Here is a 21991-nt window from a genome sequence, read left to right on the forward strand (position 1 = left end):
GTCTCGTCAGTCGTGTCCGACTCTGTGTGACCCCATAGACGGCAGCCCACCAGGCTTCCGCGTCCCTGGGATTCTCCAGGCAAGAACACTGGAGTGGGTTGCCATTTCCTTCTCCAATGCATGAAAGTGAAAAGTGAAAGTGAAGTCGCTCAGTTGTGTCCGACTCTAGCGACCCCATGGACTACAGCCTACCAGGCTCCTCCATCCATGGGATTTTCCAGGCAAAAGTACTGGAGTGGGCTGCCATTGCCTTCTCCGCTTAAGAAGTATGACATCATCCTATTAAGTACTTCTCAGATATAATCTTTTAATTATGCTATATAATTAATTATATAATGTATATAATAAAATGGCATATATGACGTGATAATAACTATAAAATGTAATCACTTGTGTATAATTCTTGTTTCTTTAGGCAAATAAATACATAGTAGATGCACAGTTAAATATAAAATACTCCTTGTAGTAATATAAGAACTATCACTTAAGAGGATAAAGAAGGAACATGAACATGAATCGTTTCTATATATTTTTTCCTTTTATTTTTAATTTTATATTTTTTTTTCAGGTTTTAAAACTTTTTATTTGCATATTAAAAAAATTGTGCATTCCAATAATTAAAATCATTTGAACAACAAAAAAAAATGGCACTCTGATTAAACTGCATTTTACAGCCCGCAGAACACCTTGGACCAGCTTTTTACTCTAGATTTCACTGTCGTCCCACCCAGCTTCCTCCTTCACCAACATGCAAGTTCTTTTCCTTCCCTGCCAGCCACACAGGCAGATGGGAGAGGCAGGCGCGGCCTACGTTGTCAGTAGTTCTCCATTCTTTGATGTGAAAAGGGGTAGCACAGTCATTTAAACTCGATCCAACCTCTTTGCATCTTACAAAGTTAAACAGCTAAAAGAAGTAAAATAAGAAGGCAATGCTTGTGGAATGTACAGTGCATACTGGCGGCTCACGCTTCATTACAACTCGCCTGCTTGCTTCTCCTGTTCAATCGTTTCTTTCGAAGGCAGTGGATTTTTCTCTTGCGTTTCCGTTTTCTTCAATTTCGACTTATCGAACTTCTCAATCTTAGCCATATCGGGTTTGTCAGACATGGTTGCAGAGGGCGCGGAGCGAACTGCAAGCGAGTGAAGTCGAATCTGCGCTGTGGCCGCCGCGAGTGCCCAATTTTATATTTTTAAAACTAAAAAAATGTTTTATTTTTTTCCTTCTGAAGCACAGGTAGGATTGCATCATCTTCCTTCTCAACAAAGATCAGTGGCAACTGCACTCAGACCAGTCTGTGCTCAAAGTCCTCTATGAGCTGCTTTTCATCCCAAGTATTTTCACATTTTTTAGGTACCCTTTGCTCCAGCTTAATTGGTCTATTAACTGTTCCCCCCCAAAACTGTAGATTAACTGCTTTATACCTGTTTGCTCATACTGTTTGGTCAGCAGAGAATACCTTTTATTCCTTACCTATTTATGAGCTCCTACTAATCCCGCAAGACTGAGTTCAATCTTTCTTGAAATCTTCTACCATCCTACTAATCAGAGTCAATTATTTCTTCCTCTCTGTTCCTCACTGTGGATCTGTTGTGTGTATCACTATTACATGCATAGGCCTTTGTCATTCCTGCTTGTATTTAATCAATTCATTCACTCATGCATCCATCCATCCATTCATTCAAAAATTATTTATTAAATGCTTAGTGGCAATCTACAAGGAGATGGGAATGTAATGGGAAGCAGAAAACAGATATGGTGCCTGTGCTCTGGGAGCTTACAGTCTTCAGCCAGGGATGGGCAGAAAGGGCACAGTGAAACCCACAGAGCTAAAACCATAACTGCCAATACGAGCAAGGGAGATAGAGAGATCTGTAAATCTCTGTCTCTCTAGGCTGTAACCTCCTTAACATTAGTGATAGCCTCTTGCTTGGCGGAAAAGGTGGTAAGATAATCCAACTGTGACCCTACAGTGGGGGTACATGCTCTCTGTTGTGGTTGAATTGTGTCTCCCCAAAAGATGTGTGAAAGTTCTAACCCCCCAGTATCTATGAATACAACTTTAGAAGAACATAGGGTCTGCAGATGTAATCAAATTAAGTTGCAGTCATACCTGATAAGGGTGGGCTATAATCCAGTATGTGCTTAGTTGCTCAGTCATGTCTGACTCTTTGCAGCCCCATGGACTGTAGCCCATCAGGCTCCTCTTTCCATGGGAATGCTCCAGGCACAAATACTGGAGTGGGTTGCCATGCCCTCCTCCAGGGGATCTTCCCAACCCAGGGATCAAACCCATGTCTCCAGCACTGCAGGTGGATTCTTTACATCTGAGTCACCAGGGAAGCCCATAATACAATATAGCTGCTGTCCAATAAGAGGAGAGAAGACACAGATAGAGAAGAGAATGCTATGTGAAGACAGGAGGGAGGGAGAGATTGGAGTGGTGAGTTTACAAGTCACAGAATGCAGCACCCACCCAAATGTGGAGGAGAGACAAGAATCAGATTCTCCCTCAGAGCCTCCAGAAGGAACCAGCTCTGATGACACATGGGTTTTGTACTCCATCCTCCAGAACTGTGAGAGAATAAATTTCTGTTGTTTTAGACCACCCAGTTTGAGGTAAGTTGTTATAGCAGCCCTAGGAAGTGACTGTCCTGTCCCAGAGGGAAGTTCATAGGAACTAGGGCCCAGTGTTTTCATGTTTGTATAAATGAATGGTGATGAATGATTGAATGAATGAATAGATTCTTGTCTTTATTCTCCTCAATGTTGAAAGACCAGGGGGAGTTCAGGATATTTTCTCTGTTCTGCCTCTCTTTTAAGAGTGAAAAAATGTGGATTTACAATTAACAATATCATTATCAGTTAAGGAAGGTGAAAGTGTTAGTTGCTCAGTCCTGTCAGACTCTGTGACCCCATGGACTATAGCCTGCTAGGCTCCTCTGTCCATGGGATTCTCCAGGTAAGAATATTGGAGTGAGTTGCCATTCCCTTCTCCAGGGGACCTTCCCAATTCAGGGATCAAACCCAGGTCTCCTGCATTGCAGACAGATTCTTTACCATCTGAGCCACCAGGGAAGCAGAGGCTGAACCGAATTACTTACTTGCCCACAAGGCTCTGTCTTTAGACATAAAGCTGTGTTTTTGGTCACTGTGGCTACTGAGGGGGTTTCAAAAAGCCAAAATCACTAAATGTTGAAGTAATAACCCTTTCCCTTCTCCCTCTGAAGTAGAATCTTAGTCCTTATATCTCCAACCGTGGTTCCCCAGGCATTTTGTGTTTATCACTCTGGTTGAATGGCTCACTTTAAGATAAAGCAGCAATTACACTTTTTTTTTTGGTTGTTGTTAATGGTTGTTAGAATTTGTGTTCCATTTTATATGTTCAGAACACTTTACATTTGTTATTTGATTTTTATTTGTTATTTTTTAGTTGTTATTTTTTCATAGTCCTCAGGAATTCATGATGCTTTTTACTTGGGAAGGAAAAATAATGAAAGGATGAAGATGTGTAGTGACCATTGAAAGCTATACTAATCAGAAGTTCGTTCATCTGAGGTGCTGCCCCACCTTCTTGGCCTGTAGGCCCTTCAGCTCCTTCCGCCTCCTGAATACTCACTCTTGATCTATCACACCACCAAACTCTGTAAAGCTTCTATGACCTCTTTCAGTCTCTCATATCTCCATTTCACTTTACTATATGAAGTTTTGTCTGTGCATTTTCCCAAGTAGATTATGAGTCTTGGAAAGACAGGTAACCCAACTCCCAGTGGGCATGTAGGGACCATCTCTTGCTGCTGCTAAGTCGCTTCAGTCGTGTCCGACTCTGTGCAACCCCGTAGACGGCAGCCCACCAGGGTCCCCCGTCCCTGGGATTCTCCAGGCAAGAACACTGGAGTGGGCTGCCATTTCCTTCTCCAATGCATGAAAGTGAAAAGTGAAAGTGAAGTCGCTTCAGTCGTGTCCGACTCTTAGCGACCCTATGGACTGCAGCCTACCAGACTCCTGCATCCATGGGATTTTCCAGTGGGCTGCCATTTCCTTCTCCATCTCTTGAGAGTGATCAAATAAAGAAATCAGTGAATGAATGAAGTTCCCAGAGCTGACTTAGGCAAGGAATCCCCTGACTTTTAGCAACGATTTCCCTTTTTATATGTCTAAGACCATAACCGTGAAACTCTACAGTAAGTCCCCATGCAAATTCCAGAGGGGCAGGAACCAGATAGCTGTGCCAGCTTGAGGAACCTCCAGGTCAGCCTTTAGCTCAGCATGGATCTTCTAGTTTTGTTATTGACGAATAATTAGGTCAGCTCTTTTCACATGCTCAGTGGCTGTTAAGACCACTTCTCAGATGTGCCAGCCAAAAATCACAGGGTTATAGCCAGATGGGACAGGCCAGGTCAATTGCTTTAGCTCTTCACACAGAGAGATAAGGCTGGAGTTGAGATTCTCCTGATCTGGAAATCTCTGATGCCTGGAGCCTACAGGCTGCATTGAGGGATGAGGTTGTCATCTGACTCCAGCAGCAGGGAACACAGCAATCCCTAACCCTGGAGAGTGTGGCTCTTAGGGTGAGGGATCTGCTCCTTGTGTACATGTATTTTTCCTCATTGTTGAAGTGTTGGGATCTTTTTTCTCCCACTTCTCCCTGAAGCCAGAACCCTGCTTTGAGGAACATGGCCGCGTATTTATTATTTATTTCATAATACATTAACCTTTTATTATTAGTGAACTTTACACTATTGGAAGTATTTTTACTCTCTTATTTTACTTTCTAGGATTGATAGGTAAAGAAAACAGCAGTAAGCTGTGCCTGGGACCTTCTCTGCCATTCAGCCTACATGTCCTTTGTCAAGTCACCTAATCTTGACACATTTTCTTTTAACTTTTTATTTTACATCGGAGTATAGCTGATTAAATGGCAACCCACTCCAGTACTCTTGCCTGGAGAATCCCAGGGACGGGGGAGCCTGGTGGGCTACATATAGTTCATGGGGTCCCGAAGAGTCAGACACGACTGAGTGACTTCACTTTCACTTTTCACTCCCATGCATTGGAGAAGGAAATGGCAACCCACTCCAGTATTCTTGCCTGGAGAATCCCAGGGACGGGGGAGCCTGGTGGGCTGCTGTCTATGGGGTTGCGCAGAGTCGGATACGACTGAAGCTACTTAGCAGCAGCAGCATAGTTGATTTACAATGTTGTGATAATTTCAGGTGCACAGCAGAACGACTCAGCCATACATATGTATGTGTCCACTCTTCCCCAAACTCCTCTCCCATCCAGCTGCCAACATAACATTGACAGAGTTCCCACATATATACAATGGAGTATCTCTCCACATGGGCTTCCCAGGTGACTCAGTGGTAAAATATTTGCCTGCCAAGCTGGAGGATTGGAGACCCAGGCTCGATCCTTGGGTCAGGATAATCCCCTGGAGGAGAAAATGGCAAGCCACTTCAGTAGTCTTGCCTGGGAAACCCCATGAACAGAGGAACCTGGCAGGCTATAGTCCATGAGGTCCCATAGAGTTAGACACGACTTAGCGACTAAAATCACTACCACCATCTCTCCACGTTTAAAAAATACATTTCTTTATTTGACTCTGTTGAGTCTTGGTTGCGGCATGTGGGGTGAGTTGCTCCACTGGGTGTGGGATCTTAGTTTCCCAATTAGGAGCTGAACCCACTTTCCCTGCAAGACAAATTCTTATCCACTGGATCACCTCTCTCCACATTTCTAATTCACAATTTTCCTAATCTTTAGAATGAGCAGGTTGAAGATCTTTAAATTCCCTTGCAGCTCTGCTGTTCTCTGATTTTTAGCTATAATGTAATTCTAGTTTTTTTTTTCCCCCTGAACTAAAATGTGGTAAACAGTACAACAAATAATGGCAAAGGTAAATTTGTCAAAATTGGACAAGCTGGAATCCTTGAAGGCAATATTCTTGTTTTGAATTTATAAACTACCTGCTGGTAAAAATCTCTTGAGTAGTTTCTAAACATTTGTATTTTTACTTCCTTCATTTTCAGAACCCTGTCTTTGTTATTGCAAAGCAGTTTCCATGAAATGTAATTTCTTATTCTGTGCACATGCAGGATCCACATGGAGAAGTGAAGCACACACAGATCTTGAGGGTCAGAAGTACATTTAATGGCACTCTGTGGTCGGTACCCTCATCTTTAAGCATTTGTAATTGCCATGGATACTCACGCAAGTGCTCACATGGGAGCTGCTGGGTTTTGGCCATAAACCAGAATTCAGGAATATGCATCTTGTGAAAGCCAAAGTAGTTAATGTTGTCAGAGACACACAGGTGATGCTGTAGAACGAATGAACTGGGAATTGTGCCGTTCCTGCTGAAAAAAAAAATTGGGGCAGTTTATTAAATTTCAAGTCTGTAGATGAAAAAGACTAGTAAGTTTATTGGATATAATTTAGAAATTTGAAAATTGACAATAAAACAGGAAGGAGACCCCTGTTAAAAGACGAGTCCTGGCACAAAAGATTGAAAGCATTCAGTTGAGATTGTCTGACCCATTGGATACCTGCCAAGAACGGGGCAATTTGGGCACATATGTCTTAGGTGTTTTGTGCCTGTAGTAGTTAAATCTTCTGAATGACCTTTGTTTTTGGGGGTCCTGCCACAGAGCAGCTGTTCTGTATAGTCAAGCTACCGCCTTCTAATCTTTTTTTTTTTAATTTGAAAATGGAAATATTAAAATGCTGTCTACATACAGTTACATAGATCTTTCTTACTAGAAAAATAACATTTTCTGATAATTTTGGATAAAGAAGAAAAATACAGAAGGAATGCACAATTGGTAACCCCACTATCCAGGTATAATCTATTAACCTTTTGATGTATTTCCTTCCAGTCTTTTTTAAAAACATATTTTAAGTGTAGCACATTTCCTGTGGTGCATACGTTTTAAAAATCAGACATGCCTTTTGATCTGGAGCAGCCTTTGGGGACAGCTGAGGGCATGCAGGTCACTGTGACAGAGCGCCTCTGCTCCCTCTTCCTTTCCCCACGGCCCAGTGGGTGGCGGGTGGGCAGGCAGCTTCCTGAGGGAAGGGCTCAATTCATGTAGAGTCCCGTCAACAATGTGTGGGCACCTTCCCTTGCCATCCTCTGGGGGAAGTCACATGTACTCTTGCGGGCTTTGGCACTTCCTGGTCTCTCATGTATCTTCAGTTGCTAAAATTTTTCCTGCCTCTTTCAACCCAGCTATAAAAATAAATCTAAGTGGCTATGCTTTTGCTTACCTAAATTACAGCAAAGATGATAAGAAAGAGCAAAATATAAATGATAGGTTTTGCTCTCTAAATTCCCTTGTAAAGAAAAGGTATTATTGTTGCATTGTTCTATTTAACAGAACATATTAAAATCGCAGGGAAAGCCAGCGGGGAAATGCTTGGAGAACCTTTGCAATCACTATTTCTAGGTCAGCTGGTGTCAGTAGTCTCATGTTTGGTTGTGTCGACTGAAAAAAAGCACGATGTGAGAGTTTTGAGTTAAGTTTTATTCGGGGCAAAATGAGGACTATATCCTGGGAGACAGCCTCCCAGATAACAATGAAGAACTGCTTTAAAGAGGTAGGTGGGAGTCAGCATATATGTGATTTTGGTGAAGGGGTATATGTGCAATCAGGCACATATTTTGGCAGAAGGTTTCTCTAGTCATGAGGAGCAGATGTCTCCATTAATGATTTTAATGCTTTTTCTAGGTATGAGGAGGTGCAAGAAATTGGGCTCATAGCATCTTCTCCTGAAAATATCTATCTGAAGGCCTATCCTACCAGTTTTTCCCAGAGCATGGAGTACCACATTCCTGATCTCCATCCTGAACTCCTTTCAGGGTGTGGTGAAGGTCAGCCACTGCAGTGGCCGATGACTTCATTCTTGTAGAACCAGATGGCAAGTGACAACTTTTAGTTGGCACTTGGAAGATTCTTGATATTAAGAGATTGCTTCTAGAAGGCAGCCTAGTATAGAGGAAGCAACACAAGTCTTGTATTCAAATAGACCTGGAATCAAATGCTGGTTTCCCTTTTCTTCTCTGTATGACTTAGAGCTTGTTATCTAACTATGATGAGCATTGTTCTCTTCATCTGTGGACCACGGATGGTGAGACATACTTCCCAGATGGTTAGGAGAACTGAGACGAAAATATGTGTGGTGTGCCTAGCACATGTGTGTGTGTGCCTAGTTGATCAGTCATATCTGATTCTTTGCAACCCTGTGGACTGTAGCCCACCAGGCTCCTCTCTCCATGGGATTCTCCAGGCCAGAATACTGGAGTGGGTTGCCATTCCCTTCTCCAGGGGCTCTTCCTGACGTAGGGGTCAAACTTGCATTGGCAGGCAGATTCTTTCCCATTGAGCCAACGGGAAGCCCTTCTTAGTACATAGTAGGTGCTTACTTAGGGAATTGATTTCTTCTGTTTCCCTAGAATTTTCTGGGAAGTTTGCAGAAGGAATACAGCTCATTTTCAAGGCAGTGAATGATGATAATTTAACATAGACACCTTGCACAGAATATTAATTAGCAGAAAAGGATCTCATCATGTACTATGATCTGAGTTCTCCTTCTCTCATATTACAAAGATTTGAGTGAGAAAGTGCCTGAGTTGAAAAAAGTTTTCTCTGCTTTGCTGTCAGAACCTGCTTTTTTATTTGTGAATAAAGTTTGCAAGGTATCTTTGTATTACATTTTCACCACTAACCCCCCTTCCAAAATTTTCATGTGAGTGGATATTGAGATTTGGGGGTCACTTTTTTGAGTTGAAAAGATATACGCCTCTGGGGAAACATCATGATGGTGGTTGGGTGGTATTGGGTAGAACCCATGTTTTATATGTGTTTGATATCTTCCTGGAAGAAAATAGAAAGGTAAATATTTGTGCTTTTTGCATGTGGCAGTCATTTTGAAGAGCAGCCTCAGCTTTCTCCCCTCAGCTTATCAACATATAAGATGAGGGACTAGTAGACTTTGTACTATAATGCTTGGAAAGGCAAGCCTTATTTAAATAATAGATATATTAATAACCTGAGATGGCTTAATAATAGTACAGAACAGTAAAATGAATTAAGAAAAATTGTCATACAAAAAACGAAAGTAATTAAATGAAATTTCTTACTTTCCATCCTGGCAATTTATCTCACTTTTCTAAGCTCGATGCATTTCCTCTAATAAACTGAATTCCTTTAGGTATATTACATTTCCCTTGGTGAAGTAACTTTATTTTTATCATTAAATTCATCCTGCAAGTTGTAATATGGAAAGTCTGAAGCTCGATTCTGTCTTTAGAAGAGGTTTCCTTTGGAAGAAGTCCCACCTGCCTTGAGCCACATCTTGAGTGATGCTCAGTATATCGTTGAACAGAGAGCTCAGACTTTATCCCTTGAGAAGAGGCATCAGTTTACGAGGAGTATTTATTAAACACCTATTCTACTAGATGGGGCAAGGGAACAGATGAAGTCAAACCCCTTTTCTTTCTTAGCCTTCTCTCTTAGCCTTCAGGAAGGTCAGAACCAGATTTAATGCACCATAATTAGTAATTGTGTAGTTTGTTATTTTGCTCACTTGTTTCCCCTTTTCTTTCTCAGATTTTTTATTTCTAAATTTACAGTCCTATATTCATTCATTGATTTAGTCCTCAAACATGTTTCCTATGCTATTTATAATGGGAAGAAAAAGAACTCTCACAGTCATGGTAGTTGAAACCCGGTATGTAAACAAAAGCTGTAGTTCAGCAAGGCTGTATTCCATCAAACCCTGGCCCGCCGTCTGTGGAGCGGGAAGAAGCTGACCAGATAGAGGGTAGGGCTGTGCAAGGGAACCTTTTAGTTTGCCAGGCAGGGAGCTAAAAGAAAGACATTCTAGGAGAGACAGTTAAGTGTATCTTTTGTGATAGATCACATTAAAAAAAAAACCAGATTGTGAAATAATCATTAAAAAAGAGTCAAGGAGTAAAGGTGATCATTACAATGGGGAGAAGTTAAGTAATAGACAAGGAGATATGTGATTAAGAACCTCAGTGCATGACCATGTGGATGGCATTTCAGGAAAAGGATTTATTTGTAAAAACAGAAAGGAGGAACAGTGGACGGTGAATTAGCTGAATGCCTTCTCTCCAAGAGGAGAAAAAGCAAACAGTCCCAGGCAAGGAAAAAGCCAAACTATTAGGAAGAGCTGGAGATCCTTGGAATTCTACCACTTAAAGGAACAAGTTAAAGGATGTTTACCTTTTTTATTTTTAAACACCCAGCTGCTTGTGTGACACTGTTACAAAGTTATTATTTAGATTCTGAATGGAAGCGTTCTCTTAGTAAGACTTCTGCTGCTTGTAATATTTTAGGATCCTTTTATACACTTAAAAGTTATTGAGGACTCCAAAAACCTCTTTAAAAATAAATTTTTTTTTTTTGGCTGTACTGGATCTTTGTTGCAGCATTCCAGCTCTTCGCTGTGGTCATGGGCTCCCGAACTCTGTAGTTGTGGTAAGTGGGCTTAGCTGCCCCACCTATGTGGGATCTTAGTTCCCCGACCAGGGATCAAATCCATGTCCACTGCATTGCAAGGAGGATTTTACCCAGTGGACCACTTGAGAAGTCCCCCAGAATCTTTTGTTTATATGAGTTATAACTATCGATGTTTATTGTTTATATGATGAGTTATAACTATCGATGCTTATTAAAACTATGAGAGGTTTTTAAAGTACAAGACTCTACAGGCACCTGTTTCATTAACAGCAGAGTGATGGTGTCATCCAGAGGGACGTCGCCTCTGAAAAACTCCATTGTACAATCATGAAGGAAGTGAGTAAAAAAAGTTATACCTTGGATGGTTTGACTTCGTGTACCTCCCCTCTCCCCTGCCCCGTAGGATCTGAGACCCTCAGAGGTCCCCAGACCACTTTGAGAACGGCTCTACACCATTGACATAATAGCCATTTATACTCAATTGGAGGTGACTGTACTCATTCAGTAAACTATCATTCACTTCTTTTTCCAGAAAGAATAACTTTATATGAAGACTTAGAAAGAAGGTTGAGTTTCACAGATTGCTTTGTGGTCCGGAGTTGGAACTGCTGGTAGTAAAAAGAAAAAAAGCTCAACAATAATAACAGCAACAAACAAAAAACATTCCATGGTTTCTAACTTTTTAATTGTTTTAAACATGTTAATTAGATTTATAAGTCAATTGAGTGGAGAGAATATATTTTAGTCATATATCATAAGCCTCTTCTTGACCCTGGGGAGTAAGTGAGCATGGAATGTGTGTGTGATCTCCAGCCAGGGAGTATTTAAGAAGAAACCTTCCCTCCTCGTTGATGTAGATGAGCCTGGAAGCAGAGTTTGGATTAATCACTGTGGCCTGCCATGCTCTTCCAGTTTTCTAGGTTCTCCCCATAGAGATAGCACAGAATAGCAAAGTCCGTACCTATTATACCCTTGTCCCAACATTAGGCTTAGATTTCTGTGTCTGAATAATTCAAAGGCCAAAAGAATGAAATAGGAAACAGGGTTTGGAGGCTTATGCAAAGGAAGATTGGTATTAGGGCAGATGCTTTTTACACAAGCTGCTCTTTTTCTAGCTGACCTCTGACTGTGGCTGTGAATCCCACTGCCAGTCTTTCTTCTGAAGATACAAATGTACCTCCCTACAACATGAAGCACGTTTGGACTTTATTCCCAGGGCTGGTGTCTGCTAAGTCTGCCCGGTCAGTTCCCCTTGCTGCTGGCTGAGATTTCCCCATCACCATGACAGCGGAGAACACGAGCCCTCCCTCGTTAAAGAGTTTGTTATTTCAACCGAAGCTGAGCATGGAATTGCTGGGCATCAGTGCTGCTGGGTCTGACCACCAGCAGCAGATTTTCCCTACTGGTTGTTTTTCTTTCCAGCTTCCTGGGCTTTGGTGGTATTTACATTTAGGCCCTGTCATTTCACTGTTTCATGAAAATCCACTTGAGTGAGACACTTGGCATCCAAAAATAATTTTTTTTTTTTTGGTTTAAATTGAGTCCAACGTCCAACAGTCTCCCATTGATCACTGAAATGGAAAGATTTTAACAGTTTCATTAGATTATTTTTTCTGCTTTAAATCTGACAAGTCATTTAGGATGGCCTGAGGGGCAACAGTGGTCTGTCTAGTCAAGGCTATGGTTTTTGCAGTAGTCATATATGAATGTGAGAGTTGGACTATTAAGAAAGCTGAATGCCAAAGAATTGATGCTTTTGAACTGTGATGTTGGAGAAGACTCTTTGGGAGTCCCTTGGACAGCAAGGAGATACAACCAGTCCATCCTAAAGGAAATCAATCCTGAATATTCATTGGAAAGACTGATGTTGAAGCTGAAACTCCAATACTTTGGCCACGTGATGCGAAGAACTGACTCATTTGAAAAGACTCTGATGCTGGGAAAGATGGAAGGCAGGAGGAGAAGGGGACGACAGAGGATGAGATGGTTGGATGGCATCACTGACTCAATGGACATGAGTTTGAGTAAACTCCAGGAGTTGGTGAAGGACAGGGAAGCCTGGCGTGCTGCAGTCCATGGGGTTGCAAAGAGTTGGACACGACTGAGCGAATGAACTGAACTGAACTGAGGGGCACAACTAGCATCTGTAACCTGTCTTCCTATTTTAATGTTGCTTTCTACCCATACTATCAGACCTGTGATGCAAAGCTATTCAAACATTTCCAGATGAATTTACAAATTTCTGCTCAGTGAGGCCTTTTTCTTAGTGGTCTGGTTGAACAGAATGAAGGAAAACAAAAAATCATCTGTACTGTATAATTGCCACGTCAAAGCAAGGTCACATTTAGCTCTCTTAAGTTAAGACCGCTGTTACCTAGTGTTTGCTAATGATGTTCCCAAGTCCCTTTCTTACTTAAGTTTGCCCATGGCCCCATCCTTAGCCCCACTGCCATTCTTTCCCAGTAGAGCTTTCATATGGAGCAAGAATTTTTTTCCCACTCCTTGTGCTCATCAGACTGGGTTGTCTCACTTCCCTGTATTCTTTCTGTCCATCCTTTTGCATAATTTCTCTTACCTTGATTCTCCTCCGGATTCCCCTCCTTCAAGATCCAACTGGGTCCGGCTTCCTCCTGGGACTGCCTCAACTGAGACATTAATCCATATTGATTGACTCTTCCAGGTGGCTCTGCACAATCCAGTCTACCCTCTGCATTATCCTGCAGGTCTTGGTTAGCTCCCTCCTGGGATGAGACCAAAGGCTAGCAATGACATTCTCATTGCCAGACTCAGGTGGAGCCAGGATCCATGTCTAGAGGATTTACTTGCACGTGCTAGCTTTGGAGCTAATCTTGGCATAGTTCAACACATTAGACAGACAGGAGATCAGATCAGATCAGATCAGTCGCTCAGTTGTATACGACTCTTTGCGACCCCATGAATCGCAGCACGCCAGGCCTCCCTGTCCATCACCAGCTCCCGGAGTTCACTGAGACTCACGTCCATCGAGTCAGTGATGCCATCCAGCCATCTCATCCTCTGTCGTCCCCTTCTCCGCCTGCCCCCAATCCCTCCCAGCATCAGAGTCTTTTCCAATGAGTCAACTCTTCTCATGTGGTAGCCAAAGTACTGGAGTTTCAGCTTCAGCATCATTCCTTCCAAAGAAATCCCAGGGCTGATCTCCTTTAGAATGGACTGGCTGGATCTCCTTGCAGTCCAAGGGACTCTCAAGAGTCTTCTCCAACACCACAGTTCAAAAGCATCAATTCTCTGGCGCTCAGCCTTCTTCACAGTCCAACTCTCACATCCATACATGACCAAGGAAAAACCATAGCCTTGACTAGACAGACCTTTGTTGGCAAAGTAATGTCTCTGCTTTTCAATATGCTATCTAGGTTGGTCGTAACTTTCCTTCCAAGGAATAAGCGTCTTTTAATTTCATGGCTGCAGTCACCATCTGCAGTGATTTTGGAGCCCAGAAAAATAAAGTCTGACACTGTTTTCACTGTTTCCCCATCTATTTCCCATGAAGTGGTGGGACCGGATGCCATGATCTTCGTTTTCTGAATGTTGAGCTTTAAGCCAACTTTTTCACTCTCTTTTTCACTTTCATCAAGAGGCTTTTTAGTTCCTCTTCACTTTCTGCCATAAGGGTGGTGTCATCTGCATATCTGAGGTTATTGATATTTCTCTCGGCAATCTTAATTCCAGCTTGTGTTTCTTCCAGTCCAGCGTTTCTCATGATATACTCTGCACAGAAGTTAAATAAACAGGGTGACATTATACAGCCTTGACGAACTCCTTTTCCTATTTGGAACCAGTCTGTTGTTCCATGTCCCGTTCTAATTGTTGCTTCCTGACCTGCATACAAATTTCTCAAGAGGCAGATCAGGTGGTCTGGTATTCCCATCTCTTTCAGAATTTTCCACAGTTTATTGTGATCCACACAGTCACAGGCTTTGGCATACTCAATAAAGCAGAAATAGATGCTTTTCTGGAACTCTCTTGCTTTTTCTATGATCCAGTGGATGTTGGCAATTTGATCTCTGGTTCCTCTGCCTTTTCTAAAACCAGCTTGAACATCAGGAAGTTCATGGTTCACATATTGCTGAAGCCTGGCTTGGAGAATTTTGAGCATTACTAGCGTGTGAGATGAGTGCAATTGTGCGGTAGTTTGAGCATTCTTTGGCATTGCCTTTCTTTGGGATTGGAATGAAAACTGACCTTTTCCAGTCCTGGCCACTGCTGAGTTTTCCAAATTTGCTGGCATATTGAGTGCAACACTTTCACAGCATCATCTTTCAGGATTTGGAATAGCTCAACTGGAATTCCATCACCTCCACTAGCTTTGTTCGTACTGATGCTTTCTAAGGCCCACTTGACTACACATTCCAGGATGTCTGGCTCTAGGTGAGTAATCACACCATCGTGATTATCTGGGTCATGAAGATCTTTTTTATACAGTTCTTCCGTGTATTCTTGCCACCTCTTCTTAATATCTTCTGCTTCTGTTAGGTCCATACCATTTCTGTCCTGTATTGAGCCCATCTTTGCATGAAATGTTCCTTTGGTATCTCTGATTTTCTTGAAGAGATCCCTAGTCTTTCCCATTCTGTTGTTTTCCTCTATTTCTTTGCATTGATCACTGAGGAAGGTTTTCTTAATCTCTTCATGCTATTCTTTGGAACTCTGCATTCAGGTGCTTATATCTTTCCTTTTCTCCTTTACTTTTCGCTTCTCTTCTTTTCACAGCTATTTGTAAGGCCTCCCCAGACAGCCATTTTGCTTTTTTGCATTTCTTTTCCATAGGGATGGTCTTGATCCCTGTCTCCCGTACAATGTCGCGGGCAGGAATCCCTCAGAAGAAGTGGAGTGGCCATCATGGTCAACAAAAGAGTCCGAAATGTAGTACTTGGATGCAATCTCAAAAACGGCAGAATGATCTCCGTTCGTTTCCAAGGCAAACCATTCAATATCACAGTAATCCAAGTCTATGCCCCAACCAGTAATGCTGAAGAAGCTGAAGTTGAACAGTTCTGTGAAGACCTACAAGACCTTTTAGAACTAACACCCAAAAAAGATGTCCTTTTCATTATAGGGGACTGGAATGCAAAAGTAGGAAGTCAAGGAACACCTGGAGTGACAGGCAAATTTGGCCTTGGAATACGGAATGAAGCAGGGCAAAGACTATAGAGTTTTGCCAAGAAAATGCACTGGTCATAACAAACACCCTCTTCCAACAACACAAGAGAAGACTCTACACATGGACATCACCAGATGGTCAACACCAAAATCAGATTGATTATATTCTTTGCAGCCAAAGATGGAGAAGCTCTATACAATCAGCAAAAACAAGACCAGGAGCTGACTGTGGCTCAGACCATGAACTCCTCATTGCCAAATTCAGACTTAAATTGAAGAAAGTAGGGAAAACCACTAGACCATTCAGGTATGACCTAAATCAAATCCCTTATGATTATACAGTGGAAGTGAGAAATAGATTTAAGGGCCTAGATCTGATAGACAGAGTGCCTGATGAACTATGGAATGAGGTTCGTGACATTATACCTCCTTATAATTAGAGTCAATTTAATTTTGCGAGAGTACCACATAGATAGTCTTTTGTCCTTCCTGTTGCATCATATAAAGAGTCACATAATGCCTGTCCCATTGTTGTTGGTGCTGAGTTTTATCTCTTGGTTAAATCAGTAGCCCCTAGATTTCCCCAGTGCCAAGATTTCTCTTTTTCCTTTTTATAGTTAATAAGTAACCTGTGGGATAAGACTTTCAGAATCATGCGACTCCCGTGTTTCCTTCCAAACTTTGACCCAGTGGTTTTGACATCCATTGAGAATTCTTGCCTGAATCAATTATTATTTCGATAGTTGCTGACATCTAGAACTTATTATGGAGAGGGAAATAGCAACCCGCTCCAGTGTTCTTGCCTGGAGAATCCCAGGGACGGGGGAGCCTGGTGGCTGCTGTCTATGGTGTCACACACAGTCGGACACGACTGAAGTGACTTAGCAGCAGCAGCAGCAGCAGAACTTATTAACTAAGTGCTCTTGGTTACTGTAAGAACTGAGGAAGCTCCAAGAAAACAGAGCTTTCAGGCATTAAAAACGTCAATGTACCGATTGACAAAAACACGTATCCTATTCATCTTTGTACTGTTTCTGCCTAGCATTGTGCATGGTGCAGAGACTTAGATGAACATTTGTGGTTTAGAGACTAGTAAGAAGGATGTGCACTTAGCTATTTCTTTTTAATTAAATATAATATTTTCTGCCGTTATTAGAAAGAACAGCAGTCATTTCTTTCAGAAAAGCATGGATATTTGAGTGCTTTGTCAGTGTGCAGTGTGGTTTTTACCAGCCTGCGGCAGCTTTTCTTTCACCACCATCATTTTCACTGAAAGTACAGATTTCTTCTTACCATTCTTCTCCCAGCATCATCTTTAAAGCAATGTATTTCTAAGTACTGTAAGGAAACAACGTCTCTCTTTCAGAAATAATGTGAGGTATTTCCCCCCATCTCTTCCTGAGAAAAATCTCTCTCTTACAGCCATCAAAATATGTTTGTTGATGTCTGCTCCTAATAGAGCAAAACTATATAGCATTCTCTGTAATACCAGACAGCATGGCTCTACTGTGTAACTGCCAACAGAGAATGCTGTACCACTGACACACTGTTGACCCGTTAAAGTTGCATGAGTGAATCCTTTAAAGTTTACAAAGTGTTTTCACAATAAATGTCCTAAGAAAGAGGCAGAGAATGAGAGATTCAGAGGAAGGGGCTTGCCCAAGACCCAGACAGTGAATGCCCGTGTTCTAGACCTCAAAAACGACACTTGGTCCGTATGTACTGCTTGGGTGGAAATCAACAGACACACTAGTCTGTATTGATTTTTGGTACAGGCTAGGAGGCTAATTTTGTACTTGTTTGTATAGAATGGAAACTAAGAGCTGGATGAACGCCATCCTAAATCATCAGAGACACTGCTACTCTTGAAATAGTTTGCATTCAGCAGGCTGACCCCCCTTCTAAAGTGTAAGGAGCTAGACCTCTCTGTAGGTGGAGGAGATAAATAACACAGTATCTGTTTGGCAGGTGCAGAAACTAAGTCTTTCCACACAAGTCTTAAGTAAAGACTTAATTGCTACTCTTCAGAAGTGCAAAATAAGAGAATGCAATAATTAGAACTGTCATTATATTCTCTTCCTCTGATGCTGATATTAGCTGGTTTTAAATGTATTTTTAACCTTTAGTGGTCGTTATTAAATTTTTAACATAAAATTCAAACTGACTTCATTTTTTTATACTTAAAAATGATTTGAAAGAACAGATTCAGTTTAAATTAGCTGATGAAGACATATGAAAGAAGTAATAAAATTATATTCAGAGTTCCTTTTTTCTCAAAGATGTGATGGAAAACAGTCTCTGAATTTTATATGATCTGTCAGTAATAAAAGAGATGTCCAGATTTCCTTGGTATTCAAGTAAAAATTGATGATTGGAGGGGAAAGTGCTTCAAATAGCCTTCCCCCGATACACACAGTTTTGACCTTATCATAGGCAGCCCTGACAAGGATCATGTGAGTCAGTAGAGTTATGTTAATATAACTTGGAGGAAACCAGCAGTTTATGTTGGTGCCAGTGGAGCCCAAGCAGGAAATCATCTTTTTTTTTTCCTCAGTGCATTGCTTACATGTGAAAGTAGAGGTGAGGATGAAAAAGAAAAGTATTTACTGAGCCAACACATCACCTTGCTTGCCTCCTCTCTCTATGGGGATGGCATCTCCAGATGTTGAAGAGTCAGTGGTAGAAAAACATAGCTGTGTTGGTGCGAAATGCGATACATCCCTTCCCTGGTCCTCTCCTCCTCCCGCCTCCAGTTGCTCCCCTTTTGGAAAGGGGCTGGAATCTCAGAGCAGACTCTGAGAGTGACTCTTAATTTAGCTTTGACCGGTTTGATCTCCTTGCAGTCCAAGGGACTCTCAAGAGTCTTCTCCAACACCAGAGTTCAAAAGCATCAAAATGCTCTAGATAATTATAAAAGTGTCCTTTGAAAATTAGTTATAAAAATTCAAACAAACATTAAAGATAGAATGAATTACTTATATCAGCGATCTTCAATAAACCGTCTGTATTTTGGCCATCCTGTTTCACCTACTGTCACCACCCCCACTTCCCTTTTGTTTGTGAGGTAGAGAATTTTAAGACAAATCCTAAATATGTGAAGTGACTTACTCCAAATCTCATAGCTCAAAAGTGGTGACTCCAGGATTCAAATCTCTGGCTCCAGCACCCCTTGCTCTGTGGAATAGACAAGGCAGCTGAGAAGACGACTTAGATGGAGTTGTTCTTAAAATCGATGTAACAAATAAACAAAACCTTGCAGGGAATCTTCAAATTATCTCTGAATCTAGGTATTCTACATATTTTCTTAAAAGGGTTTGCGTGAGTGTGTGGAGGATGGGTTTAGGATGCAGTATTAGAAGACTTCTCCATTGACATGATATTTTATTGATACACTTTTGAAAGACCAATTTATTACAATGGCTGCTTCTCTTCTGAAGCATATTTATAGAGATTAATATTTGCTGACGCACTCTGCCAACAGTTCATGCATTTAAAATAGTGAGGGTCAAACATCGGTCGTGTCCAAGTGAAGACCAGCATCCATGGGGGCCTTCCATTGTGCTCTGACAAGTGTGAGGCATTGACTCTTTAATTATAGCATTTTGAGAATGAGCAAAGTTTGGACACTTATTGTTCTTGATTGTTTAAAAATATTGTTTTTAAGGAAGATGTAGGACACAATCTAAATGACTGCTAATTTTTCAATGGTGATGAATCAGTAATTTGAAATTGATTCGGTTACATTTACTGAGACTAAACAGAGGACTCACACCCTGAATGAGGTCCTCTTGTGATCTGCAGAGGTCAAATAAAAATCATAAAGGAGGTGTGTCCTGCTTTTAAAGAGCAGGCACCCTTTCTTACATGAAAAAAAAAAAGTGAACACTCAGTTATGTCCATCTCTTTGTGACCCCATGGACTAGTCCACCAGGCTCCTCTGTCTATGGGACTTCCGAGACAAGATAGGCAAGTGTACTCCAGTCAATTGCCATTCACTTCTCCAGGGAATCTTCCTGATCCAGGGATTGAACCTTGCAGTGATGAAACCTCCTGCATTGCAGGCGGATTCTTTACCATCTGAGCCACCAGGAAGCCCTTTCTTACCTGAGGGAGTGGCCAAATCAGAACAGGCCAGATACCCTAGGAGTGGGGTTGTTGGAATGACAGCTACCCCATCAGGAAAGTGCCACCTTGCACGATGGAGATCCCTCCCTCCATGGGCCAGGGCAGTGCAGGCGGGAGCCGCAGTTGTAGCATCCCCTCGGTCACACTGGAAACAACGTCATGGACTCCAGGAAGCGGCCGTGTAAAATGTTCTTAATTTCCCTGGAGGGTGAGGAGGAAGCGCTTTCAATTGACATGAACACTGGTTACTTTTTCAGGTTAGCTAATTGGACTATTGGAAAGGAAAGACTTTGTGGAGATGGTGAGAGGCAGGGTTAGTAAATTGTGATTACCCAACTGCTAGGAGAGAAATGGGGGGACAGGAACCTTGAGCAATTTGAAGCAGAAGTGAGCGTCCCAAGTTCCTGTGTGGAGAGAAGTCTGCTGAATGGGGTAAACACTTCTGAGGACCACCTGTCTGTCTCTGTATTTCTTGGGGGGAAGCCTAACACTGGGGGACTGGAAGGTGAGTAGGAAGCAGAGACATTCATACCAGGAGTCATCCTTAGAAAAGGGAGGTTTCTGAGACAGAGTGACTCCCTTCTGTCCTCTGCTTTGAAGGAACATACCCTGTTAGAGTTTCCCAAACTTCCGTGGAGTTTCCTGAACTTTCTGCTCACCACAACCCCAAACCCTCTTTCTCCTGGTCATAGAATTAGACCCATTTTCCTGGCTTCCCAGGTGGCCTTAGTGCTAAAGAACCCACCTGCCAGTGCAGGAGATGTAAGATAAATGGATTCGATCCCTGGGTCAGGAAGATTCCCTGGAGCGGGGTGTGGCAACCCACTCTAGTATTCTTGCCTGGAGTACATCTGTATGGTCAAAACTATGGTTTTTCCAGTAGTCATCTACGGATGTGAGAGTTGGACCATAAAAAAAGCTGAGCACAGAAGAGATGATGTTTTTAAATTGTGGTGCTGGAGAAGACTCTTCAAACTCCTTTGAACTGCAAGGAGATCAAGCCAGTCAATCTTAAAGGAAATCAACTCTGAGTATTCATTAGAAGGACCGATGCTGAAGTTGAAGTTCCAATACTTTGGCCACTTGATACAAAGACCCAACTCATTGGAAAAGACCCTGATGCTGGGAAAGATTGAGGGCAGGAGGAGAAAAGGGAAACAGGATGAGATGGTGGATAGCATCACTGACTCAGCAGACATTTGAGCAAACTCTGGGAGATAGTGAAGGATAGGGAAGCCGGTGCACTGCAGTCCTTGGGGTCACAAAAAAGTTGGACATGACTTAGTGACTAAGCAACATCAAACAGACTGAATTCTAGCCAGTGGAATGTGGGCAGAACGATGTATATTTTCTGTAAGCCTAGCCATTAAAAATTTGCCATACTCTATAAAATGCTTTTTCTCTCTCTTCCCTGACTGCTGGCCAGGCATGCTCAAAGTGATCTTAGAATCCATGTGTCGCACTTGGTAGAGATTCTGTCGTTTCTAGTCTCTGAATGAACATGTGGACAGCTACCATAGATCAGAACAGTCAGCTGGGAATTTTCATGAGTGTGGATTAAGTTCTGTTGTGTTGAGCTACAGAGATTTGGGAAGTGGTAGGGTGGTGGTAGTGAATATCTGTTATAGCAACTGAAATTATCTACTCGACTATAAATCTTTTTCCTGTTCTTATTTATGTCCATACTGTCATTTATTATTTTATAATTAATTCACTTTTTGTGAATTTGATTTTAAAATTAAACTTCATATGATTATCACAAATGGAAAACAGTATCACTACAAATAGAAAGTAACTCTAAAAATACATTAAGTGTAAACAAAATAATGTTACTCATTTCTAGCTAGGTGCTCTTGCCTGGAGAAGGTTCTTCATATGAGACCTTTTTTCTCTGTGTTTGAAAAGGGAGAAATTAGCCACTATTAGAAAGGCGTTAAAGACATATTAGCACCAAACTGAGGTTTATTCCTTGACAGAATCAGAGTTGTGATTCAGTGCTATTTAATGTTGTGTCTCAGCCACCTGAAGTCATCTGCTTTATGTGCAAAGCGCAGCCTGCTCTTAGGAAGCAGACTTATAAAGCTTGATGGTGAGTTGAATGAAAGAATGAAAGCTTGATGGTGAGCTGAAATGCACAATAGAAGATGCTCACTGGCCATCATAAGTAGACCCAGCATGCTGAGACTCTTGTAGGGTTGGGTAAAATGAGATTAAAGTGGGTAAAGAAAGGCTTGGCAGCCTA

At 41.8% G+C, this 21991-nt stretch overlaps 2 protein-coding genes across 10 annotated transcripts in view; one reads left to right on the forward strand and one right to left on the reverse strand.

The window, feature by feature from the left end:
• TNIK (TRAF2 and NCK interacting kinase) overlaps positions 1-21991 on the forward strand; it is a 407441-nt gene that overhangs the window by 135937 nt on the left and 249513 nt on the right. The window lies entirely within an intron of this gene.
• LOC109558183 (thymosin beta-4-like) lies at positions 538-1173 on the reverse strand. The gene has a single exon (XM_070767492.1). It carries the CDS (start codon positions 1105-1107, stop codon positions 973-975), a length of 135 nt encoding a protein of 44 aa, XP_070623593.1. The 5' UTR covers positions 1108-1173; the 3' UTR covers positions 538-972.

This window comes from Bos indicus, chromosome 1 (genome assembly GCF_029378745.1).
Source record: "Bos indicus isolate NIAB-ARS_2022 breed Sahiwal x Tharparkar chromosome 1, NIAB-ARS_B.indTharparkar_mat_pri_1.0, whole genome shotgun sequence".
NCBI classification, from domain to species: domain Eukaryota; kingdom Metazoa; phylum Chordata; class Mammalia; order Artiodactyla; family Bovidae; genus Bos; species Bos indicus.